Raw genomic sequence first — 27,655 nt, forward strand, 5'->3', positions numbered from 1 at the left:
ACCTCCTCATTTGGTGCTCCAGCTTTTTGCGTTGGCGAATCACAAAGTGTTGGAATCTATTGCCTTTGTCTGACATGTCATCCATCTCTATGCGAGGGGGGATCTGGGAAGGAGGGGGGCGGTGGACTGCAGCTTTTAGAAACAGACACACTGAGAAGAGGGGTTTCAGTCTCAGCCCAAAGCTTCTAACAGGCACATCCCATTCTTGAAGAGAGGGGGACCGAGAGACACTCGCCGTGTCCATGTTTTTTCCTGTCATCCCCGCTCGAATCTGACTGTACCCCTCAGACTTTAGCAGAAACGCTTCTCCATATCGAGGAATTTACACTTCAGTTTCATCAGAGGACACTGGAGGAGACGCAACCACTAATGCTTGCGTTCCCTTAAATATGTAGCCAACAAATATTAACTGAACGACCGATTTACGCTAACGTTCCTGCGTAAAATATTTTTTGAGAGACCAGTGCAGGACATGATCTGCACCTGACCAGACTCCTGTCTTCACTAAATGGACTGATCAGCACGAGATAAAGTTCGTCGCGCGCTGAAGAACTTCTGCACACTGGAATCGGAAGCACTTCGCTTTGAACGGATAGCGATCTTTATTAATTCAAATTAAAGCTACATAATCAAGGCGAGACGGCGACCTCAGTCGATTATCTTTCCTTTCTTTGCTATCCCATGGATATTCACTGCAAAGCAGACCCCTTCTCGGCGATGCACCGTGAGTAAAATATAATTTTTGTCCCCCTTAAAAACCTCTACCTTGGTTAGAATAAATAAAGTCTAATTGTTCATCGTTTCGGTTGAGATGGCTTTGTAAGACTATATAACCTGTGCGAATTAAGCTATTTACTCTTACTAAGTTTTCTAAAGCTTTTACAAGAAATGTATAAATGATTGTTTAAATGTTTTATACTTCAAGCTTAGTAAAGCGAATAAGAAAAGTAGTCCCGCGGGGAAAAAAATAATAATAAAATATGATCGCTTCTTATATGTAGCGGCCTTTAAATCGTTTGTTCCGACAAACTGTCGTTCAGAAAAATCATTACAATATTTAGCGTGATTTAAAATAAACTATTCTGCCTTTATGTAAAACGTAAATGCTTGGTGAATATTTCAAACAACAGATTTATTATGTTTATGTTCAGTGCGAAAAATAACTGGTATAGCTACATGTGGGCTGGAAAGAAATGTAGATAGTTACAGCAAGAATATACATATAAATTAAAATAGCCAGAAATGTCTAATATGTGTCAACGCAGTAATACCAGATGAACTGCAAAATATTAAATTATGAAAAAAAACACCTGCCTTTAAAAACGCATTTTAAAGCGATACATTTTTAATGAAAATAAATAAATAAATCTACATATTGAAAATCAGAGAGAAAATGCTTGCTGTTTGGCATAATAATAATAATAATTTAAAATAGTTGTTTGTGCAATATTTGTTGAAAACACCGTATTGTAACAAGATGACGAAAGGCCTGGGTTTAATTTAAATAATTAATTCTTAATTATTTTGCAGTAGCCTACTCCATGGTTGTAATATGAGTTATCAAAGCTCTTTTTAATTATTTACAATAATTGTGTAAGGAAAATTAAACAGGTTGAAACATAATCTATGCGACATGTGTTTGGCTGCAATGGAATAGTAGAGGAAAATACTACCTAACTGCAGCGGGTCTTGTGGCTAGAATAGCACATGACGTTTGCCATTGTTTACAATCATTGAGTGTGTATAAAAAATTGTTATGTGTGGAATATTATTATTATTATCAATACAGCAATTTAATAATATGACAATAGCAGTTATTTATCATGCTATATTGTGCTGACAAAAGTTATCTATAAGCACAAAGAAATTAACTGAGCTATAGCTAAACATTAAAAACTACTGTCAAACGTGCAAAATGTATTAGTTTTAGATGTATGAGGAAAACATTAACTGCAGCCCTATGGACATTTTGATTATATATATACGCTACTATACAGGCTATTTTTTATATTGTCAAAGTACAAAAACAGTAAAAAAAAAAAAAAAAAAAAAAAAAAAGATAAGACGTCAAGGCCTTTTACGGATATATTTTGCATCATGTTTCTTAACTAATATATACATTACAGCCTAACTAACGTATTGTTTATCGTTGTCCACATGGACACAGGTAGTGTGTGTGAGTGTGTGTGTGCACGCGCGCGCGCGCTTCCATGCGGAGAGTGTTAAAGGGAGAAAGAGAGCGCGAGGGTTAGGGGAGAAAGAGAAAATTAAACGCTTTTGTGTGGTAGCCATGTTAACGGCGCAGCCTATCTTCTGTATGTATGTAATGTTATGCTTTTTGTGTCTATGTTGTTGTATCCCATATAGGGCACGGCGGTGTGAACCAGCTAGGAGGGGTGTTTGTGAATGGCAGACCCCTACCTGACGTGGTCAGGCAAAGAATCGTGGAGCTCGCGCACCAAGGAGTCAGACCTTGTGACATCTCAAGACAACTACGGGTCAGCCATGGCTGTGTCAGCAAAATTCTCGGAAGGTACGAAAAAGAACAGATGTGGTGAATTTGTCCAGTTATACCCGTGTAGAAATAACAATAGTAATGACATGTTATTGCTTAATGTAAATAAACATCTTAAACATTATTGTACTGTTATGTGTCGTGTTAGTATCTTTTTCCCTTTTAGTGAAAGGTCTAATATTACACATTTCTGACCTTAAATTAATTGTGGAAGAGAAAGGATATGTTTTCTAGGAAACTGTTATAGATTTTTGAATTTTCTGAAATATTTTTTCAGCTATCAAAAGGATCTTATAAGGTATTCTGCACTTTAAATGTTCCTTAGAAAATATGAGATATGTGTTGGTGGCATGTATTAATCGTGGGGTGCATGGGACATAAATTAGTCGCTAAAGAAGCCGTTTGATAAATGGATGATCCCGATTTTAGATCGCAGCATACGAATGTTCATAATTAAACACGCAAAACATATTAAAAGTAGGTGTTAAAATAATAATAATAATAATACAATAATAATGCACATTTCCCGACACATAAGGGTTTGGGGAAAATCACATTTAGCTATAATTTGAAACTAATAGGCTAATAATAATAATAATAATAATAATAATAATTAAATAAACAGATGATATAACTATTTTGGCCTGTAGCCTATTCATAATGCACTGTTTATAAATATGCTCAATGCCCCACACTAGTAACAAAAAAAAAAAAAAAAAAAAAAAAACGGACATGCAAGGAATTTTTTAAATAACGAATTATCGTTCATCTTTTTCTAGATACTATGAAACCGGCAGTATTAAACCTGGAGTTATTGGGGGTTCCAAACCGAAAGTGGCAACACCCAAAGTTGTGGATAAAATCGCAGATTACAAGCGGCAGAATCCCACAATGTTCGCCTGGGAGATCAGAGACCGACTCCTGGCCGAGGGCGTTTGTGACAACGACACAGTACCAAGTGTTTCATCTATAAACAGGTAAAGCCGTTTGAAATTCGATTTTCACTTTTGAAATTTCAAATTTATTTGAAAAGAATGATGTCATACCAGAACAGAACTATTAACTCGGTTCTCTACTGAACTTCAGCAGTAGCCTACTGTTATTAAAACAGCGAATCCTAACACTAGCGGCCAAACTGTCATCATCATCAGCTAATTTGAAAACCCTTCAGAGGCCTTGTAGCCAACAGAAAACTACGTATCGTTTCCATTTGACGATGCGCATTCAGTGGCAGAAGGGTTTTTTTTTTTTTTTTTTTTTTTTTAATTCTTGCTCTCGGGGTGGTCTCAAAATGTGCAATTCAATCCCAAATCTGTCCACAGGCAGCAGAGGATCTATATCGAGGTCGCGAAAATCACATCTGTCTCGATGAAAACCAATCAATACTCTGTAACAAGATCCAGTAGCACTGGGAAACACGCGACAAGACATCACTGCCTTATACGAAATCTCAGTAGTTCTAAATAAGTACAGTATGCAAGACAAAGTTAAAGTTTTGAAACGGGTTTTGAAAAGAGGCAATATTATTATTATTATTATTTTTTTTTTTCAACTTATTTTAAGTATTAAAATAATAATGATTAAAGAAGAATTGTGTGGTAAAATTATGGAATATTTGGTGGATGCGTAACTAACTGTGCTACTACCTCAGCAATTTCAGTGTGCTATTAAACTTAAAGGACTAACAACAGGTCTTGTAGTTCTTGTAGGGAGATCATAATCAACCCCACTTTACTTATATGCCCTACATTAAACCAGTTAGTTGAAAATGAAGAGTCCTAACCATTAGTTTCCATTATTTTTCTTATTTCTTATTAAAATACAAAGACTAGCAAGACTGTACCAAGTAAGATGGAGTCGTGGTGGTGGGAGGGGGTGGAAGAGCGGAAGAACAAGGTGAAAAAGGCCTACCTGCAAGCAGGAGTAATGAACTTTGGTTAGGAGGCACTGTTCCATAGAGCTGGCCAGCAGCATTACATTTTCATGAGCTGAAGAGAGATCATGGGCGACCCACACAAGACATTTCCTAGAAGAAAAAAAAAACAGGGTAGAGAGAGGCTGAAAAAAATTCATTTCATGCACTATGGCTGCTTAAAAAGGGCAATTTGAACAGGTCTCAACACATGTATATGGTACATTTTTAATCTGCATTAATGACATGAAAGAAGAGCCAATACACCTTCGTTTCCAGTGTTGTTCAAGTTGTCATCTCAGAGGAGGACATTGTAAGGACTTCTGTTATTTATAAAATTAATATGTATAATGATGTAACAGGAATTTATTTTGACTGCTATTCTGAATCGTACAGTGTTGGGTTTTCAATGCCCAGGCAACACATAATGGATAAAACTAGCCTACCTGAGCTAATAATTTCAAAACTTGCCTGTATTATTTAATAAAATTGGATTTGCTACAGTAAACATCAGTGAGGGCTTGTATTTTAAGTGAACTGGGTTACACTGAAAACAGGCAAGTACAAGCAAAATGCAAATACAATATTTTAACATTTCAATAATTACAACAGAACATTTAACACAGGCCGCAGTTGCCTTATCAAGCTGTAAGCCTTGTACAATTTCAAACAGGTGTTTTTGTACCCTGTCAAAAAGTATTCCCTAACCAGTGAGCAGACTTCAGAGACAGGACCCTGATGCACTGAGCGCTTAAGAGGTTGACCTCTGCTCTGTTGACATTAGAAGATGTCCCAGCTTTAAGCACATTTTCTCTGCATGAATTATTAAAGATTACACAGTGTCTGAGGTGTTCTCTGTGTCCTCCTCACAGCATGAAGTCACTGGCACACAACCAGTTCTGAGCCCTGAATCCTAAGCGTCCTTTCAATAGCATCGATTCATATTTTAATATTTCTACAGGGAATTCTCAGCACCCTGGCAAGCCATTAATTCACACATTCCGAATAGCTCATTCAATAGCGAGAACATGGATCCAAGCTATTGAATTTGTATGGCTAACGAAGTTGCAGGGTTAAATCATTGCTTTGGCTGGATGTTAAAGAATTCACAAAATACTTATATGGTGTTTGTCTTATGTGCTTTTTTTGCTTGCAGAAAAATTTTAAGAAATAAAAACATTTCGGAACACACACACACACACACATATATATATATATGTACATACACATATTAAACCTTCTAAGTGCATCAAAACACATGGAATGAGGATTTCCTTAGTAATGAAATTTACAACCATATTATAGTTTATACAAATGTGAAAATGTGTAGCCAACGAGTATAAATGTGTTCCTGGAATAAGGTGACAGCTTCTTCTCTCTGAAGCGTGTCCCAGATTAAAGACATCAGATGCTGCAGAGGGCTTTGGTGAAACAATGAGACACTATTGCTTTCCTGTCACATATAATTTATAGCCCTCCATTTGCATCTGTTCTTCTCTGCCTCTAATTCACAACTTTTTTTTTTTATCCCCAAGTCCCAATCAATAGGGGCTCATCCGCACTGGCACCCCTGAATGTTTGTGCTAGGAAAAAAATGTCGGATCTGGGAAGTCTATCCACACTTTACAAGCAATCTTCACTTGCTTCAGTGAGGAGGAGGATAGAGGGAGAGATTGAGATAGATAAAGAAGGAGAGATGGAGAGAGGGAGATTATTAAAGCTGAGGCTAGTTCGAGGCAGTGAAGCTCATCATTGAGGTGAATTGATGTGATTTCATGCTTTGTTTGCAAGATCATTCAGACCAAAGTGCAATGAAGACTTTCCCCCATATCACACCTTTAAGGTAGTGGGACTTTATCATATTTCTAAAGATGGGATCCCATTTGATTGAATCCGCTCTCTCCGCGGTAACTCCCACTCAGCCTCGCACATCTACTCCACAATTGGTCCTAATACACCAAGATTGGTTATTTGTGACAGAATCAGTGCATCCATATAGGAAGGCCCTAAAACAACACTAGAGTTTTACAAACGTAATGGGTCACATCAAGCTCAAAGTTATGGAAAATATTACCTAAAAGTGATCCAGCCAACCAACTGCATCTTTAACTCACCGTGTTCTTTTAACTGCCATTTCGTAGGATAATTCGAACCAAAGTTCAACAGCCTTTCCATCCATCCTCTGACGGCACAGGAACACCTCTCACCACAGCGGGACACACTATAGGTGAGACAGCATATATTTTGCATATAAACAAAAAATCGTAATGACATCAATTACGCCTGTAACCTAATGTTAATTTATTCTCTTTTAAGGTGATCTTGAGAGCACTCCATATACGTTAACCTATTCCTGTGCTCTTTCAGTGCCCAGCACAGCCTCCCCACCTGTGTCAAGCGCTTCCAATGACCCCGTGGGGTCCTACTCTATTAATGGCATCCTAGGAATCCCTCGCTCCAACGGCGAAAAGAGAAAACGCGATGATGGTAAGAGACTGGATTTCTCTCCATCGCTTTTATTCCCCTTTCACTCCTTTTTTAGGCCTATATACAGCCCCCTGTAATTTCCAATTTGTGTGGGGAGATAAAGATGGCATTTTGATAGCACTGGACAAAGCATTTTGTAAAAGAAAAAAAGAGCGCTCTCAAGTGACTTGTTATATAGTAAAGCAGATTGGACTATTTCATTCAGCCGCTTGATACTATGGTGTTTGCATGGATGCTGCACATTTTATTTGATGATACAGTAGCTCTGCACAAACAAGAATATGCCTACATGCTATCCTTCGGTCCAAATCATGACAGCATAATGCTTAGGTAGTGCATCAGGGATATGGCTTTATGCTGTTGTAAATAATACAGGTCAACAAAATGAAGACAAAGAAATCAGCAACATAAATACAAGAGATGCATTATGAAATGGCAAAAAAATGTGCTCAGAACAGACTGGAAATGCAGAAAATAATGAAATAATCTAAAGACATATCCTGACATTTCAATTTCTCACAATTTTCTAGCTTTGTATTTTTGCTTTTGAAGAACTGAAATGGGGCTGCCAACCTGCACATGCCAACATTCTCTCTCCTTTTCTAAATGAGAGGGCACATTCCGCCTAAGGCCTAATGGCTGATCGGTTCTTCATACAATCGCCTTTTGAATGCTAGTGAATAAACATCCATGTGGCACCGGGCCGAACGGGAACACAGAAAGTGCTGTAGTCAAAGTGAGGGAGGTTGAAGTGGTTGGAAATGATCTCTTAAAACATTTATCAAAGCAGGGCTACTTGCTTCTTTTATGTTTCCATCTCTTTAGTTCTCTGGAGTGGCAACCACTTGGATGGGAGGAAAATAGGATATTGTAAGTTCCCGTTAGCCCACCTTCTCTTTGCTTGCTCAATCACAAGTCACTCGAGTCTGATCAAGTGCTCTGTGACAGTGTGTGTGTGTGTGTGTGTGTGCATGTGTGGGGTTGTGTTTCGAGGGGAGGGGGATGAGATGGAGAGCACTGACACTTAATGATATCTTCATGGCAAGAGTTCTGGATCATATATAAACACTGCAAGAAAGTGACTGTGGCAAATCACATTTGCTACAGTGTAGCATGCTCTTACCGAGACTGTCGTGGGGCTTTTCCTTTCACTGTCATAGACCGTTTGTTCCTAAAAACAGAGAAGGGACATAACATAAGCGAGAGGGGATTACCCAGCCAAACGGCAGTGGCGGTAGTTATTCCTGGTTTGATTAGAACTGACACGACATGAAGAGTGGATGAAAGGCTTGAATGTAATTGCATCATAAAACACTAGGCGGGAAAACACGAGTTTACTTGCCCGCGCAATATCAAATTTAATAGCGCTTCAGCAAGGATTACCTTTCATTACAACGACTAGAGTAAATATTCCCATTGTTGCCAATATGTTTCCCTCCTCTGGCATCGCACGATCTTAAGCAGGTCTCTCAAGGTATACCAAGACATTTGTAGGGCATATGTCATGCCATGTCCCTGATGAAGAGCTCATGTCTGGTAATTTGATACAGTGCCAAATGTCTTAAAAGCTTTGTGTTATTTAAACTTAGCCCTTATTTCACACCGAGACATCAGGGAGGCAGAGCGACAGCCAGTGTATGGTTTCAATTTCATAGCGGCCCAGCAGCCTTGGGCTACCTGAGCCTTATTTGGCTGGGTGCAGCCAATCTTCCCTTCATTAGATGATGACATAACAGAAATATGCTAATCCGATTTTAGGAAGGGCTGCGCAGATGCACTTTGAAACACGTAATATGTGAAACCTGCCAGTTATGGGGAAAAAATGTGGGTGTAATCTGTTAGCATTTGATTTAAAAGATGTAGGCTTCTGCAGTCTTTATACTTGATGATGCTAGTGTCCTTTAAAAAAAGGTCCCCATTACAAGATTGATATGGAGATAATGTAGTGTGACGTGTTATGTACAGCAGGCCTTTGCAAGAGGAGCTTCAGGGACACAGGTGTCATAAGAGTCATTAATCTGTCATTTTCATGTGTTACTGCAAATTAAAAGTAGCACGTTACTCACCAGATATGGGTGACGTTCGGCATGGTGCGGACCATCGCAGAGAGGGAGAGACGGAGAGGGAGGTAGGGGTTGGGGGGAGCCTCCCAAGATTAGTTCTTTGGTGGCAATAGCAACATAGTGACATTTAAGAGAATTTGCAATAGTGCAGAGAAAAGCTATTAATTCACAAATTAGCACCCCCTTCCTCTATCATGAATGTGCAAGCTATTGAGGTGACAAAAGAAATAGCCTAAAGGGGAAGAGAGAGACAAAACCCTATCTGTGTAAAGATTGGTTTATATGTCTGCAAGCAGTGATACCAATTATGCCAGCACAGAAAATGCGCTTCAACCTTATTGCTGTCTTCACAGGCCCTTCAATCCATTGCCAGATTTATTTGTGTATCTCATTATGGAAAATAGAATGCCTCTCTTGCCAAATGCATTAATGGCAAAAGAGGGAAATTAAGCCTGTTTGGGATTTCTCATTTGTCAAAGTTAATACTTTGTTACAAAATGACACAAATGAATGAACTGAGTTAATTATTAGTACAGGCACGAGTCGTGTATTTCCATGCCATTTCGTTTTCACCTGTCCTTGCGTTGGCTGATTAGCAGGTTGGTGTGACCCGGCTCTCTTCCATCTGTATGAAACCAAATACATCCTACATAGGGAGTGGGCCGATTGCGATAAATTGCGTGCAAAAACACAGACTGAGGCTTGAATCATCTGTGGGAGCATGCGTTCACATGAAATAAATTATAATGGGATGATTTATAAGGCCTAGTTGCGTATTTATTTGACGTTAGTGCGATAAAGATATTATATCCGTGTCATCGTGGTATAAGAACATGGTACAATAGCTTGTTTGTTCATCTAAAAGTATTGCTTTGAGAGTGAACGACGACACACTTGTTTATACTAGTTTGGCCCACAGCTAGAATGCTTCCATTTCATGGCTTGTGAGATTCTATTGTGTCAATATGGATTCTACCTTTTAAAAGAATAGAAATGAAATACATCCAAACCAAGAAATGGATTGGCCTCAGTCTAAATCGAATAAGAACATCCCACCGATCTCATCATGATGATGGCCTCTGTGTGAGAGAAAGACCAGATTTGAGAAAGGCTGCAGAGCGTAACCGGCAGAGAAGAAGGTGCCGGGCTCCTTATCAAAGGACACAAAAGGTCTATGCCCCCGCTTGGCTGATACATCTGCATTCAAGCAGACCCGCCACCCCGGCTTGGCCGATAGCTCAAATGTGAAAATCTGCAGCACAAAAACATCTAAGCACAGGGTGGTTCGCTCGAAGAGGAATCGTGTCAGAGAAAAGTCAATTATGAATGCTGATGCTGAGAATTAATGTGGTGCACATTACACAGATTTTTAAAAGGAAATAGAGCGAGAGCGAGGGAGATACGCATTCATTAATCGCGTTCCAGAACGCTGCGTCACATGAGGCCGATATGCTAAATGACGGACCGGGTGTGAGTACAGTAAAGAATATGTGTTATAGGTGAGAGGAGAAACCCATGCTGACAGTGGTAGCCTGAGAAAAGAAAAAATCAAAAGGAGAGAAAGCGCAGCTCCTACTGGCAGCCTGCACACCGCTTAGCAACACTAAATTGAATTAATAAAGCCTTTAAACACGCTGTAACATAACAGGAAATTAACAGCCCCGGTTGTGCTGCTGCCACCTGGCTCTTTCTCTCCCTACATCTCTCTCTTGTTCTTTCTCCTATTGTCTCATATTCTTCTGATTTAGTTATGTGCTGTGCAGCCTTGCCTCACTGTAAATTTCATAAATAGAAGTGCCAAACCTCTTTTTCTTTTTGCTACTCCAGCCTATATAATTCATGCACACCCACACAAATTCCTAGTTTTTGAGCAAATATAAAAATGTTACTTTTTCATTAGATAAAAATAAATAAATAAATAAATAAAACTGTAGAATCAGATTTTTTTATAACATTTTTTTTGATGGAACCTAAAAAAATAGACTTAATTCTACATCATTTATGATTTGTTTTAGGTCAATTAGGTCCAAAACAACACTGGACCCCAGTTACTTTCATTGTATGAAAAAAAAAACAATTCTTTGAATCATTTTTAACAGAAGAAAGTCTTATAGGATTGAGTGATGACAGAAGTTTAATTTTTGTTTAAACTACCCTTATAAGAGCGGATGTGTGATACCAGGTCAAGGGTCATGAGGGTCACGAGACCCTCATTTGCTTTTTAAAAAGCTCTCTCATCCAAGCCAGCCTTATCTGATGAGATGAAAGCAGGAAACTCAGCACTGTTCTCTTAAAAGAATGTCACACCTGCCTGGTCAACCCTAAACACACACTTTTTCCAAAAACCTAACATTTTCTACATATTTGGGACATTTCACTTTAAAATATTCAAAAGCACAGACTTAAACTACACGGAGTGCATGTATTACAATGACAAGTTCACCATAATAAGCCCTTGACTGTCTCTTGTTCTTAGTTTTATTTGAACTGGACTCTCCAAAGGAGGAAGCCCAGGGGAGGCCTTTTTTATGGACTCTGGTTATCTGATCTGACAAAGCTCTAGTCCCATAGCACCAGAGTGCTAATGCAGTGGGATGTCAAAACAAACACACTCAAGTGTTCCAATGAAATCAATATACTGTAGTATGAGCACTGATGTAAACAGGAGCCTTATACATAGCCTAGACAACATCACTGCATTCACATTGAATATCTGTTAAATGTTCAAAAAATTCCAGTCAGAAATGCTGATCTATACTTGCTCTAACCTAAATCTCCCTAAATGTAACGTAACAGAGAGCAGCCCAGCCCCCCACAGCTCAAAGCGCAGCTCCATCCCCTGTGTCGACTAGCGGCCCTTTACGCTTTGGGCTTTTGAGTATGGGAAACATGCTGCACTGAAGCAAATGACAAACGCCTGCTTATTGATCGCAGTTTGCACTAAGACCAGCTGATAGAAAGTAATTAATGACTCTATTTTCTTCTGTACCAAAGAGAACAATTGAGGTTTATACGGCAACAACACGCAGCCTTATAGAAGGCCCCCAAGGGAGCTGTCTATAAAAAATGCCTGCGTTCAGATATGGAATGACTCAGATAATGTGGAGAGAAAAAAACACAACAAAACAACCACAACTGGAATTAATAGGAAGAGAAAAAATGTCACCTCAGTGTAGCTTAAATACACACTCCAAAACACATAATATCTCCCAGTCTCTTATCAGACCTCTCTGTGGATCTATTTCTCCTGAAAGGCAGTTCATCCTCTGGCCTCAGCCATTGAAAAAAGGTCAAGCTGGCGGGTAGAATGGCAATAAAGCCCCTGAAATGGTACTATCAGTGGAACATGATTGATCAATTGAATTCCATACCACAGAAAAATGTGGGATTAAGTAGAGTATTATACGCACAATGAGTTGAGGCATGATGTTCATTTCAAGTTCATTTCGCTTCTCTCCTGCCACCAGATCAGGCAATCAATAAGGGCCTTGCATATCATATATCACTATGCTCTCGCCGACGAGAGAACATAATCTGCTGCAAATTTAGAATGACAGATTTGTAAGGGAGCAAAAAAGCCCCTCCACCACCAGAGACACAAGGCTTTTGGCGCAACTGCCGCGTTTGTGGGATGTTTGCGGAAGGGCTTCCGGAAAAGCAAAATGAGGCGCTGTGGAAAGAAGGCTACCTGCTTCAGCAGGGTGATGAGGTCACGGTCTGAGGGGAAACTGTTCATTTGTTTATAGAGAGGGAGATGGAGGGCAATGCATAAGCTGGCAGTAGAAACTGTGTAATTGTATTCCAGCCGGGACTAGCCTCCCATTTTTCCAGGGAAAAGCAATCTGAAAGTGAGAGCAGCATTACATTCTAAAGGAAATTGTGCCTTTTAAATAATAGCTCTCCATTTTCCACCAGCCTACTGATGGGAAAGAGAACAAGCTGGCTCATGCTAAAACACATGGTGTTTCCAACAAGTATATATTTGCTCTGAAGGTAATCCATCAATTACTGCAGGCCCATCAGATGATGACGGTGCTGATGCTGATCTGGGATGGGGGAGGTGTGGGTCTTCCCTCTCCCACTTTGCACCGTCCACATCTTTCCCCCCTCTCTCTTTCTCTCCCAGCCTCAAGTGCTCTATCTTTCCACAGCCATTAGGATCAGTTTGAGGCTAGCGCTGACTGAATTTGAGCTGATATACTCCAATCTTTCATTTAGTGGTGCTGAGAGCTGCACTCCAGCACTAGACGTAGCTGTTGTGTGGTGTGCGGGGAGGGAGGGATGGGGTGCCTATCCTGGGGAGAAACGAGACCATAACGACTGGTACTAGAATGTGGCCTTGTCCCTCTCTCCTCTCATAGATGGTTCAGATGGCTCTGGCCCAAACAGTGATTCTCAGGGTAGTGTGGAGAGTTTACGGAAGCACCTGAGGGCAGATGCCTTCACTCAACAGCAGCTGGAGGCTCTGGATCGAGTGTTTGAGCGGCCGTCATACCCCGACGTCTTCCCTACGTCAGAACACATCAAGCCAGAGCAGGTTAGTAATATTGAGGCAAATGGACGAACACTAACAAACTAATACTTTTAACAAACAATCAGGAGATTGTTGGACAGTCTGTAGTGCTAATTTTAAAGCAAAGTGTGAGTGGACAGCAGAGGTTATTCGAACTGACAAATGTTTATTTTTCTTAAGATGAACTAGTGAAATCAAGTCACCATACGATTTAATCCCAGACAAATGTTAACTGACACATCTTGCCCAAGCATCACAAATATGTGCATTAAATAATGTAAGGTGCAATAAAGCCAGATTAATTTAGTTTTTAATAATTGCACATCAAAATGAATCCAGTGATACAAATATCAGTCTGAATAAAGTTGCATGAAACATTATGCTGTGAAAAAGGATTAAAAAACACCACCTTGTATATACAAGCTCTTATTTAAAGCTTTTGGCTTATTACAGGATATAAGCTTTATTTACTTTCATTATACTATCAAACAACCAGTAACTATTAATTTTTCCCTTGAAACTCCCAAGTAGAGGCCCATAAAGAAGAAGCAGTGGCCTAATTGAGTTCATTTTAATTTCTCTCCGATCGCAGAGAATTACACTGGTGATAAATCAGGGGGACAGCACTCACCCCTAGTAGAGGGCCTAATTTGCAGCTAATTACCAAACTGATTTCTACTGGAAGATCAATACCAAAACGAATTGGAAATGACTTAACGCGGGGGGAAAAACAGCCCTGGAACAGTCCAGGAAAATCACTTTTAATTTAATGTAATATTAATCAGACTACATTCCCATGTATTGGTCCATTTTCGTGCCCCCTTTTTAACTCTTGAAAGAGCGGACCTATTAGCCATGTCTGGTGTTTGAGGCCGGGCATTAAAAAGCCATTTTGGAAATGCTAAATTCAATGGGTTCTCCCCTCCCACACTTCTGCCTGCCATTTGGTCATCCTTTTCAGATGGCTCTTCAGTAACCCCACGCCCCTCTTGCCCCTATCTGCATGATAAAATAGCTGTTGTGCATCTGAGGCCAGACCAAATAGAGAGGAACATCCGCTACTGGCCAACTGAACATTTGTAGCAGACAATAAGAGTTTATCTGGAATAGAGACAGACAAGTCTGGGGTCACCGCATTTCCCATTGGGATACCGACCCTATTGTGGTGCGCAGATGCACGAACACACACATACACTCAGACGTATACGGACATATGTACGCTCGCACTTTAATACCTGAGGAACAATGGTAGCCGGAAATCTATTCTCATTTGTCGCGTTACAAAGAAATCTATTTGAAAAAAGTCATAGTACCACAAATGCAGCTTAATCCAACTTAAGTCCAGAAAATATAAGCGTCAATGTTTTAGCATTTCAAAATAATAATAGAAAGATGTTCTGGGATTATGTATGTGTCATCATTTTCTCATCCTAAAGAAAACAATCACAAATGGTCTCGAAACGAGGCCATGTTGGTAATCGAACAAAGCAGACCCGTCTCCTCCCTTGGCTGGTCAGAGGAATGACTGCAGTCAAGCACAAAGAGACAGCTGACACCCCTTCCTTTCAGTCTGTTCCAAATCCTACTCTCTGTCCCGCTCACATCCTTAATGTATGCACACACAGTTCACATTAACTCCTTCAAAACCCACACGCACTGACTGGGGGAAATAAAAATTATGTGCAAGTTTAGTAGAACTGGATTTCAGGTGCCCTCTTACAAAGCCACAGTAACTGAGCAGCCACTATATCAAATCCCTGGTGTAAAACATTTTCCTTAAATCATAAGAAATATCATAAAAAGAACAGAAATAAAAAAACATAGGACTGGCAGCTCAGAGGCAGAAAGCTTTCTAATTGGACACCTTAAAAGTGATGCTTGGATCCCAAGATATATCTACTTAAAGTGTCCCCCTCCCCTCATTGGCAGGCTAATGAATACACGCTACCAGCACTGAACCCTGGACTGGATGAAGTCAAGCCCAGTCTGTCAACCAGCGTCAGCTCAGATTTGGGCTCCAGCGTGTCACAGAGCTACCCGGTAGTGACAGGTAAGAGCGCTGGATCCACCATCCCGGCTGACTATTAGAATACTGGCAGGACGTTCATATTCAAGACTATGTGACTGTTTTATATGGGAAAGTGAGCGGACAGGTGAGAGTGGAATGTGACATGTTAATATATAGTGGATGGATTAGTGCTGCCTGCTCTGAGGGACCGTGTAAGAGAGGAACGATCAAAACAGACAAGCGCTGTTGCTTGCAAGAGCCAGCGTTCAAAGTGATTATGGAGAATTGTTGGCCAGTGTCACTGCTCAAAAACTGATGAATTGTTCTACTATACCACCGAAGCAGTACCAAAGTATTTTCTTCAGCTCAAAGCTCCCAGAAAGAAATATGGCGGTCTAACACAGTTTGGCCTTTTAATGTTGCAGTGTTTTTGTTTAGTTTTTTCTCGTGGTATGCGGTGGTTAATGTCAGCCTGGCTAATTGAAATACTGTTTCATTGTTGCGGCTGTTATTACCTCAGAGAAGGTTAAGTTTACTGATAGTCAACTGTCGTGCTGTGATTAATACGCTGAGCTTTTAATAAAATTCACATAATTATGCAGGAGCCATCAAAGCCAATGAGTTCTGTGTGGGCGGAGGACAGGATGATTGAAAATTGCTGTGCCCCCTTCTCAAATGATAGCTGGATAATGTTATGTGAAAAGAAAGGGCTTTTCCCCCCTCTGTAATATGTGGGAGGTAGAGTTCCCTCCAGAAAGTTGGGCCTCTGGAGAAGAAAGGTGTGTTTTTGTCCTTTGTATGAAAGCAGTCTCGGTCTAGGGAGCACCCTCATGGCAGGTGGCCTTTCTTGCACCTGGGACGGGACACACCAGGGGTCATAGTGCAGACCACCTCTTGCTTCTGGTAGAGATTTCCAAATGGTTGTTTAAGTTTACATTGTTGTTAATAGTTTCACAATGGTGTTGGTACTTTCTCCTGGCAACCTAAATTCAGCATTTAAAAATAAATAAATATGTAATTACGTTCGAAAGTTTTTTTTTCAGAATGTCGAGGTTCAAATGACAGTCTTATATATTAACTGTTTCGTGTCGCATTCTAAATTATTTTTGACAGTAATAACTTCATTTAATAAAAAAAAGGCAAGGAAAGCAGTTCAAAGATGCAATAGTGCAATGTTATGATGTACTCGCATGTGATAAACTGGAAATAAGAATAAGGACAGAGTTAAAGGAGGTGCTAAATTACCCTACGCATTTACACGGAGAGCCAATTCTGAATAAATTACCCCCTCTCATTGGAGAGAGCTGGAGATTATGCTCATTCCCAGCAATGTTTTCCTGAGCCAATTAAAATTCACGCTGCCATTGATCTTGTTGATTTTATGTCGTGTTATTTGCATAATCTATTAAAGATGAATGATTAATGAACTCTTCATTACAAAACAGAAATTGGAATTTTAAGGGCACTACAAGGCATAGGAGACGTGCTTTTTGTCTTAACTGTTTAGCCAATTAGTTTTAGGGGTTACAGCTCTCTCTGTACTTAAAGTCCTAAAGGAAAATGCATTTGAAAATAGCTTGTCTATTCGACCGAAATGTATAATGCCAGATGAAATCTAATTAATTAAATAAATAAAAAACTTGCGGTAAAGTCCATTCCTTTAAATAATGGAATAGATGCATACTTTAAAATATGAATAAAATTGTTTAAAATAAATAATATAAAACCCTAGAACGTACAGTTAGATTCATTGTAGGATTAATCTGTGGTTCTGTTGTTTTAAAGGCCTTCAGACTTATCAGAGGCAATACTTGCCCTTATGCGTCATGCACATTCCACACTTTCATGTATTAACTGTAGTAGAGGGAAAAAACAGTGGCATGATTTATTCAAACTGCAGTAAAAAGTCTGGATGCTGTCCAGATATGGCTAGCCTTTTAAAAAGGCCATTTGCACATACCTTCACAATGAATGACTAGTGTGGATTCTTAAGCGCCGTCCCTGCCGAGCCATATAATGGAAGCCTTCCTGGTGCCAGTAGGATGGTACCGTGTAAATAGGCACCCCTCCGATCCGCTGAAAACCTGAGCAGGTGCTGAAGGGATCCCCCTTGTTCCAAATCTCTTCAGAGAGATGGGAGGAGAGGAGAAGGGGGGAGAGGGAGGAAAAATGAGCACCCGGGCCTGAAAGCAACAGAGCTCCATGTCTGAAAAAAAAAAACAAGCAAGAAAAGTAAGAAAGCAGCATACGCAGGCAGAGTGAAAGAAAAGACTGCTTTGTGTCGACTTATGCTGCTGATGAACTCCGGCTGAAATATATCCGCCAGAGAGCCATTTTTTAAATGTGGCCCGCTATTCTCCAGTGAGCAGCAAACAACACGCTGCCGGCTAGACTGAGGTATCTGATGTGTGGCCCAGTGACAAACTGCCTCTGTCTTGAGTCACCAGAAGCCCCGGCAGGCCCTAGAGCCCAAATTAATGTTTATTTCACACTCATAAGAGCACACTAACCTTTGAGCACACATTTGATAATGAATGACTTTAGGAACTTATATTGGGGATTTAAGCAATCTGGCCGTCCAAACATTACATTGCTGTAATTGATCAGGCTGAAGCAGTCTATTCCATTTTCCCTGTGACAAAATGTTGAGAATTGAGGTCAAAGATTGCAGTACTGTTACAAAACATTAAAGCGCCTGTGATAATAAGTTTTCTCTAAGCCAAGTGACCTTGCTGAAGCGGTTGTTGTTGTTTTTTTCTTAAGTCATTCATCTCGCTCTCTCTGCACCCATGTGAAACCGTGCATTCATGAAAGCGCGAGACAGACATGGAGAACTCTATACCTCTGGTTCGTGTTGAGATGTGATGCGCCTCCACATAGACCAGTGTTTATCTTCCATCTCGGTAATCAGGAGGTTGACAGCCTTCCTTTTTTTGCAGGTCTGGCGTGTTTCCAGGACAATAAGCAACACCACTTCTGATTAGTTTCAGAGTTCAGTGATCTTGAACACTGGGCTTCGGTCAGTGTAGCAGACGCCCTTGTCTGCTTTACAGCGGCAAAGCAGAGGCCGTGAAAACGCGAGGCCTAATTCCTCCGACAGCCTCTCTTCCTCTTCTCCTTTATTGGCCTCTAAGGTTTTTTATTTTTTGAAGTTAGGCTTTATTGCCGTCATCTTCTTCTCTGAAATATAGTCATCTATCTGCCTCGTTTCTGTATGTGTCTCTCAATTAAAAAACGCCATGTTTATCCTGATCCTGCTGTATGAAGATTTGGCTGTTAGTCCCGGAAAGGAAATTCTGGCATTGATTTGTGTGGGAAAGAGGCCAGTTAAGTTGCCTGATTTCCTGGCGTAAGGGTCAGAACGGGTTGTCAGGATTGAGTCTGACAACAAGGAGGCCTTATCTTAATGAGCGACTCTCTGCACATAGCTCAGTTGTAAAACAACAATAGTGGGGAAACAGCTAATGAGGCTATCATGAAGCTGTGAGAGCCCTCCCCACAGACCATGTTAACAGCAGAGGATGTTAAAGAGGATGAGTGGAGGGAGAGATGAAGACAGAGCTCACATTGATTGCTCGAGCTGCAGAGGCAAACCCGCTAAGATGAAAACTGCCAAACCTCATCAGCCAAATGATATTACAAGTGGCGATGCAAAGGGGCCGTGTCGCAGTTTGCAGGCTTTTTTGGATTTTACCTCCAAACCTTAGGGAAATTTCTCTGTATTTGAGCTTGATTGATCTACAAGCCAAGCTGCTGTTTGCCGATGCTATTCTAGAGATATTGTTTCAGAGTGATTTACCTGTTCATATTTGCTCACTTTAGCTCATTCGATGGATAAATAATTTCAAGGGTTTGTATAAAAATGTCGCTTCATTTAGATTTAGATATAAATTTAAAGTTGATAAATGACTGTGAAAGTCTTTGTTATGGAGCAAATTATGTAGCTTTCCATTCTGAGAATAAACTGTATAGAAAAAAAAACTATGACCCCAAAGAATTATCTGATCTGTTAAAAATAAAAATCACTTTTAATATGTTCTCTTTGTAAGTGTGAGTGAGAAGAGCCTCGCCAACACTCGCCAAGTTGGTAAAATGCAAGTAAAATATAGATGGCCTGTAACTTTCCAAAATGTTAGGCTTTGATGAAAATGCAAATGACAAAAAACTGTGATATTACAATATGAGTGGATCAAATCTCCTGAAGATAAAATCAGTGACTACAGCATATAAATACTATAACATATTATTTAATTTATGTTGAAACTTTTGAATTTGTTTAGATGTTATTTCACCAAAAAATAAATCACATTCCTGTTTTTGTGTGAGTGATGCTTCCCTGAGAGATGCTTTCACTGCCAGCTGTAAATATGCTTAAAAACAGAAATAATTATTTTGTCAAAGAAAGAAAAATATAGTTTTACCGAAATATTGCTAAATATATTTTTATAATAAATAATATAGCCGGCAAGGCGACAAAAGTTATAAAGCATCTTTGATGTAATTATTTTTGGATCAGGGTTCATACATAAAAAATTTCTGGCTTTTAATGACCAAATCCCCTCGTGCATGTAGAAATGTTGTCTTCTGAGCGTGTGCCTCTGGAGGCTCTGTTAAAACTCCTGAAAACATCTGAGCAACTGAGTCAGAACACCACAGAAGTTGTGACTTCACATAAATCCTATTTTTCCTACTAAACGCAATGTAGCATCACAACAACACCAAACACTGTCAGCCACACTTCATTTTCCTTTTTCTTTTACCGCTTCCATTCAGTACTTCCATCTGTCATGATTCATCTTTGTGTTTTTTTTTTGCTGAGTGCGAGTGATTGTGCATTGTCTGATTGTGTGTGTGTGGCTTTTTTTGTTTTATTTTTTCACCTGGCAGAGTCATATTCATCCTCCATGTGCGTTAAGCAGGAGCCGCATGAGGCTTCCCTGGCTCCTTTCACCCCTTCCTCACTGGCAGTCTCGGGCCTAGCAGAACTGCTGTCCCTCCAGCCCAGCGTGTCGGTAGATGCCTCCACCCCCTGCTACGGTGCCTATGCCCATCATGCCCCAAGCTACGTCCAGTATGCAAGCCAGCCTATTATAGCAGGTACAGCCCTATAAAAAATTAATTAAATTAAATTAAATAACAAAGAAAGATTAGAAAATGTACCCTGTGCTGGTAAAGGGGGAAACAGCCAAATGCGTCATGGCGCAGGGCAGCGATGGCAATCCAAGGTCGTTTGCCCAACACAAATTAAGACATTATATCAATACTTTTAATTAGCAAATATGCATTAAATTGATTAAAGAGACAGGAAAGTATTTAACATTATTTTACAGTAGAAAACAATATATCAAATAAATGCTGTTCTATTTAACTTTTTAATCACCAAAGAATCTTAAAAAAAAAATTATATGAAATTAAGTAGCACTACTGTTTTCAGCAGTGATAATAATAAGAAATGTTTCTTGAGCAGCAACTCAGCATATTAAAATGATTTCTGGAGGATCATGTGACACTGAAGACTGATGGCTGCTGAAAATATAGCTTTGTCATCAAAGAAATTACTGACATTTACGTGAACAATTTACAAAATAGATTAAAATAGAAACTTATTTTTAGAAAGGTTTTGTAGAAAAGAAATGTAATTTAATTTTTATTTATTGTCAAAAAAACAGCTTACTGACACAAAACATTTGAAAGGTATGGAGTATATAAAAAAGAAAGTGTATATATACTACATTTTCAAAATACATTAATAGTTTTAAAAAATCTAATTTACTCTAAAATACTTAGATTTTATTTATCTAACATGCTTGTTAATGTGTGTGTGGGATTGTGTGTCTGTCATACTTGCCTGCATGCATTCATATTTTATATTTTTAGTTAATGACCAAAAACAACTCAGTTGTAATTTGCCCTTTGTTCCTATTAATTAAACCAGAAGCACAATATCACACTAAAACACAGATTTTCACATTGCTTACCATCCTAGTACGCCACTTTGACTGGCGGTTCTCTTATTAGTAACTGGACTGGGGTAGCGCTCCCCCCCCCCCCATCCCTCACTGGTGCCCTTTCAAACAATGATGCAGGACCTTGCGAGGGCCCATTCGGGACTGACGAAGGCCTACGTGCTGTAAAGTTTGCGCCAGCACATCCAGCAGGATTGCTAGCTGTCACCTCCAATTACAGAACTGAATATGGAGGCAGTGTGTGCTTTGCACTTCCGTGATGTTCTGGGCTGTTTTAGCAGCAGTGATGCCACCAGCAGGCCGAGGGCATTCTGTGCTTCTCTCTGTCGAGCAGTTTCAAATCTTTCAGTCAAAACAGTCCAGCAGCGCCACTCTGTGTAATAGAGGAAGTTAAAAGGCAGAGTGATCTGGAAGAGAGAAAAAGCAGAGAGTTGTTTTTAGATTCTGCAAGGTCATCAGTTTTTCAAGTTGTGAATTTATTAAGGAGAGGTGATTAGTAACTACTGTATGTTTGGGTTTTCTAGTTATTAATTTTTCTACAATAAAAAAGCTGAAAAGGGTTGCAAGGTTGGGTTTTTAAGGAAATATTAGATTATTTTTATTATTAATGTGCATGGTTTAACACCTTAATGCATGGGTTGGTTTCCACTTTATTCTATGTATCATAATTTTTTATGTAATAAAAGATGTGAAGGTTACTGTAGCTTTTTTTTTTGCAGAATATCTGAAAGAAACTATTGAAATACTGAATATATATATATATATATATATATATATATATATATATATATATATATATATATATAAATCATACAAATCTTAAATACTTGATGATTTTCATCTTCTGTTTTACTACTACTACTAATGCTATTATTATTATTATTATTATTATTATTATTATTATAAAGATTTTAGGATAACCATATATCCAGCACCAATTTAATTTTGCTCATTGAATTTTTTTGCTTTTTTTGTTTTGGTGTGTGTGTTTGTGTGGAGCTGCCCTCACAACTTTTGACTTTCTTTACAGGTCGAGACATGGCGAGCACAACCCTACCAGGATACCCACCTCACGTTCCCCCCACTGGGCAGGGCAGCTACCCCACCTCTACACTTGCTGGAATGGTCCCTGGTAAGTGTAATTACTATTTTTATGAGGACGTTAATTTTAAGAGAGCTCGTAATATTTTCAGCGAACAGTCCTCGGCAATTGCTCATCTTCAGGAAACCTGAGGTCATGCAAAGCCAACTTGAATTTCCACTGCTGCGCCTAGAAAATAAAATTGTCATTTGATAGCACTTTTGCATTAAAATTCAATTAGCATTGGCCCAAAGCATCCTTTCCTGCTTGAATATATTAGTGTAGAATGCCAGGTAACATTTTAAGAATGAGAGTTGTGAAAGAAGTGACACAAGCATATTGCACATGACATTTCTGGTGATGCTAATGTTTATTAAACAGGATAATATTAATGAGGAGCATAATATTAATGAGAAAAAGATTAATGAGGAGCCGTAATTGCAGGATGGCTGCAAAGACAACAGCGGGCAGCGTGAATCTCGATCCCGACTCGTCAATAACCTGAGAAGTAGCCTCAGTTTATCGGCAGCTGAGGAGAAAATTAGCACCTCTCAATAAGTGATCAGGGACATAAGTGCGGGAAATAGGACAATTCCTCTCAGTTCCACTCGGGTTCCAGCACTCATTATGCCCCTCCCTCGCTCTCCCTGACCGGTCGACGCTCTCACAGGCCATCGATAAACACAGCTTTCTCCACCCTGCCTCCAGTGCTGCAGAGCGTATCTCTTTTCCCTTCTACTTAACCTGCAGTTCAGGTTCACAGCAAACAGTTAAGGGTCACAAAACAGCAGGCGGGAAGGCCTGTAAATATTTAAATCACTATCTCTCAGAGGGACCCGACTTGAGTTTCACTGCCAGGACAGGATGCAATCTGGCAGCAAGACCGGTGCCCTCTCCCCAAACAGCACAAACACACATACGTATGCAAACAGACAGTCAGAGAGGTGCTGCAGAGAAGTTGCAAAAGTGTAAATGCAATTGTACGTGGAGCCAGGGGATAACATCAGCGCTCACAAAGTCCGAGCACAAACATGCAGTGTGCGAAAATTGGAAAACAAATATTTTACATCAAACACAGAGAGGGATTCTTCTCTCGGTCACCGTTGAGTGCCTCAGATAGATTCAAGTCTGTCTTGGGCTTCCACAGCCCACAAACATGAATAGTTCGCAGGGGCAAATTTAATTCAGTGACAGGATTCATTTGCTGGGCAAACATATCTTTACAGGTACATCAAATATGTTTTCATCAAAGATTCATTTTCATTGGTCACACAGGCTGAGAAATCCTCTTAAATCCTAGAGCCATGGGTTTTGTGTGCACTTCCATTCATCTGGCCCTCGAACGACTAAGATTTAGTGACAGACCCCAAACACTGTTAAAGCAAAAGCCATTCCTCACCAGCTTCGTATAAAACCCAGCCATTATTGTCTCATAAAAGAAAGAAACGTGGGGGACCAACAGCATTGCTCACTGACATGGACAGGGCCGCTTCCTGAAAGCAGAACTCGGTGGAATAAAAAGGGCCAAATGTGAGTGAGAATGAATCCATCGGGGAGGGTTTTTGAAGACGGGCTTTGGTGCGGCCAAAGAATAGAGAATCTTAAAAGCGCAAAAGCAGAATCAAAGAGAGGAAACTTCAAAACCCAGCTCAGGATTAATGTAACAAATTCAGCCAAAATGGCCAAGCACCAGGGCGTAGGAAAGAGGACAGGGCGAGCCATCTGCCTAGCTAGTGCTGTGAAACAATGCCAGTTCCTTTAGTTCTGATGTGCTAAACTAATACCATGCAATGTTTCAAGCGTAGCATTACTTTAATTCAGTACAAGTTTATTTATTTTATTTATTTATTTATTTATTTCTACTTGTGCCTCCTTTGAATTTGAATTACACTGTAAAAATGTATGTTTTGAAATTATAAAAAAAAAACAACAACAACCATTATTGGAGTAGATTTTACAAAGAAAAAATTTTTTTCAGTCTTTTCACTTCAGAATTATACATTTAATTTGCTTTCTTTGGGATAAAGGGGGAGTAAATTATTTGAGAAATTTACAAGCAATTTTTTCAGAAATTGTTTCAAAGTAAATCCTAAACCACTTTTTTTCTGTGTGTTAAAGAGATAAAAAAAAAAAAAAAAGATTTGAACAGCTTTAAACTCAAATGCAGTACTTTTAAGAAATTGCTAAATTCTTTCAAATCAAATTGGCTTCAAAAATATTTACATAAGTTCTGCATCATAACTTTGATTTTTGCCTTTTATTTTATTTAAATATATTTTTTGTGGTGATCAACTTTATTCCACAAATGCTGACAGTTTGAGCTTAATTTATCCCGAACACATGAATTTGCCTTTAAGATACACAATTTGCTTCATTGCTAACCTGTCATTTGTGTTTGATTTCAGGAAGCGACTTTTCAGGAAATCCCTACTCTCACCCGCAGTACACAACTTACAATGAAGCTTGGCGGTTCAGCAACCCCGCGTTATTAAGTGAGTATTAACCCTTTTTGCTTATCCCTTATGGGATTAGTCGCTTTAAAGTGGGATTAATATAATCACATTTTACAATGACATTATTTGCATACATCTTTACTAAACTAGCTACATTTTTATTTCTCTTTTTGATTAGCGAGGTCATAACACACTGCATTTCAAAATTAAGACGTGCATAAGCCCTTCGCAAGTGCTTTTGTGCATGCCGAGGGAGTTTCTGACCTAATAGAATAGTCTGACAGTCTTTTACATAAGCAAAAAAATTAAGAGTGGACGTTAGTGTTGCTCTTGCTGTGGTTTCAAACGCTCCGCTCTTCTGTTAACTTCCAGGTTCCCCTTATTATTATAGTGCCGCATCACGGGGCTCCGCCCCTCCCACTGCTGCCACTGCCTATGACCGCCACTAGTTACCATGGCAACCCAATCAAACTGCAGGACCATGGCCGCGGCCTCCAAATCGTACCAGTCTGAATGGCGTTAAGGTCAGAGGGATTGAAGATGGCTACGCAATCTTCAGTTTCACAGGGCCGAGATCGGATTAGGAGGGTCAAGCAACAGTGGGTCCCCCCCGACCCCCTCCCAGACATCGACTATACCCCCCTCATGCAGCATCATCACTAAGGCTCTCATTCTCTAAATCACTGAACAATGACTGAACTATTTCCTGAAAAGACTTTGAAAGATTCTACAAAATTATATATATTATACAAAATATAAAACAAGTCGAACCGTGTGAAGAAGTACGAAGTAACAATTGATGTGTTGTTGTTTTTTTTGTTTTTGTTCTCTCTTTAAATCAATCAATACATTCCTTTACATACTGTATTTAGTAAAACTAACAGATCAAACACAAGCAAGGTTGCCTGAGGCCTTTAATGTAATTTGCCCTTGTCCTACACCATTTCACTAGTGTCTTACCTCTCACGGACGGAACAGCGACGTGTCAGCTGAGCAGAAAACTGCAGTATTGCTCCATCTTCTGTCAAACAGACAAGTGTAACAGTCTTAGAAGCCATCTCTGACTCGTGGTATGAAATTACCAACATGATTTAACATTTTCTGTGATACACAATCAAAATGGGGGAAAGAAAATAGAAAAAAAAAGATAAAACAGGTCAGACACTGAATAAGTTGTAAACTGTTGCTGTATATGACCTGACAAGAAAACCGTATATTAAATTATTGTTTTGGTTTAGCTGATGGTTTGTGTGTGCATTTGTGTGTCATACCTTTTCGGGATATTCCATTTTATCATGTGTAAACTCCAATATCATGATGGGTGCCGCTCTTTTCTCGTTTGCACTATTTTGCATTACTGGATTTATAAGTACAATGAATTGCAATTATCTCTGAAAGTTTGTCAGATTACATGTTCTATTTAAGTAAAAAGGTCATCTCGAATTGACAAAGCAACCACAACATGGGACAAAAAACATTTGCTATATGCTAGAAACTAGTATATTCATTTTTCTGTGTGGATTCCTTAAAAAACTTCCTCAAAAGGACCATTTTTGTATCGGGTGACTGAGACAGAACGACTCTGACTGGCTCAGTACCAATGTAATCATTAGCAGTCAATTGTACAACAAGTTCAACAAATGCCTTACAGCTTTTTTAATTTAATTTTTTTTATGGTTTGGCTATGGTCCTGAGAGGTAGACATGCATGTAACCCTTCTGTGTGGATGAACAAACGTTCCTCCAAATGTTATTTGGGACACCGAGGATAGAAATGGAAACGGTCCAAACATACACTCCTGGAAATGTAAAGTGAATGTACTTTATACCACGTTTGCCAAAGACTTAGTTTGATATTTAATATTTTATTTGCTGTATCTGTCAATAAAACAGTATTATGTTTCAATAGTAGTCAATACTGATTGTATGTGGTAATGGTGAACGAAAAGGAAAAGATCCATCTTAGCCCCACAGCAATGTACACAAAAAGGTGAATTCTGTTACTTAAACCTATGTCATTTGCAACAAAATGCTGCTTTGTAGAATGATTTGTGTATAATGTGAAAACAGTTCTTCTGTGTATATAAGATCACTTACATTTCACCGTTACAGAATCCTACTAATTTACTGATTCCATTTGTAGATATGAGAAATGAAAGGGGGAAAAAAAGATTGACATTACATTTGTGTCTTCAATGTGTTGTGCTTTGCAGAGATGCACAACAAAATGTTTGAAACCCGTCCTGCATCGGTGGCTGGGTTTCAGATGATATCACCACGTGCAGCTGTTTGTATGTTTTGTTTTGGCTCACTTTTACTTAACTAGTTCATACTGTTGAAGTCTCTATGCAAATCAAGTAAAATGGTATTTTGTATTCTCCTTTACTACTGCGTTCAATTTTACCCTTCATTTTAAATGATCCCTAATAAGTCTGTAGAATTGAACAAATACATTTCACATGCCTGGTTTCATGGATTGTTTTTGTACTTTGAAGCCCCCTGCACTCAATACATGACTTCATAATTCTAAAGCTTTTTATTGCCAATATCAAGTTAAAGTTATTTTACTGCAGGACCAGATTCTAAGATCGAAACCAGATCAAAGTCAACAGATAACTATGCACACACAGGACAAGTTGTAATTCACACAATAACAAA

The 27,655-nt window shown here is 39.3% G+C and overlaps 1 protein-coding gene across 31 annotated transcripts; it reads left to right on the plus strand.

Moving 5' to 3' along the window:
* The first annotated feature begins 58 nt into the window (after window positions 1-58).
* On the plus strand, window positions 59-27,464 carry LOC113096507 (paired box protein Pax-2a-like). Of its 31 annotated transcripts, none has more exons than XM_026261906.1 (13): window positions 75-724; window positions 2,353-2,533; window positions 2,793-2,813; window positions 3,295-3,492; window positions 6,569-6,654; window positions 6,744-6,914; window positions 7,740-7,784; window positions 13,339-13,514; window positions 15,420-15,540; window positions 20,386-20,595; window positions 22,495-22,596; window positions 24,951-25,037; window positions 25,390-27,464. In XM_026261906.1, exons 1-13 carry the CDS (start codon window positions 682-684, stop codon window positions 25,509-25,511), a joined length of 1,563 nt encoding a protein of 520 aa, XP_026117691.1. In that variant the 5' UTR covers window positions 75-681; the 3' UTR covers window positions 25,512-27,464. The 31 variants fall into 31 exon arrangements, with proteins under 31 accessions (XP_026117720.1, XP_026117719.1, XP_026117697.1 ...); XM_026261907.1 differs by having other exon boundaries at window positions 80-724; window positions 2,356-2,533; XM_026261908.1 differs by having other exon boundaries at window positions 80-724; window positions 2,368-2,533.
* The last annotated feature ends 191 nt before the right edge of the window (window positions 27,465-27,655 follow it).

This window comes from Carassius auratus, unplaced genomic scaffold (genome assembly GCF_003368295.1).
Source record: "Carassius auratus strain Wakin unplaced genomic scaffold, ASM336829v1 scaf_tig00215962, whole genome shotgun sequence".
Lineage (NCBI taxonomy): Eukaryota > Metazoa > Chordata > Actinopteri > Cypriniformes > Cyprinidae > Carassius > Carassius auratus.

Excerpts from the sequence above, each read along its gene's own strand:
- LOC113096507 (XM_026261906.1), top strand. The coding sequence starts at position 682 with ATGGATATTCACTGCAAAGCAGACCCCTTCTCGGCGATGCACC. Across the intron at positions 2,814-3,294 it reads TATCAAAAGGATCTTATAAG|ATACTATGAAACCGGCAGTA; the intron begins GTATTCTGCACT and ends ATCTTTTTCTAG. Across the intron at positions 22,597-24,950 it reads ACTTGCTGGAATGGTCCCTG|GAAGCGACTTTTCAGGAAAT; the intron begins GTAAGTGTAATT and ends GTTTGATTTCAG.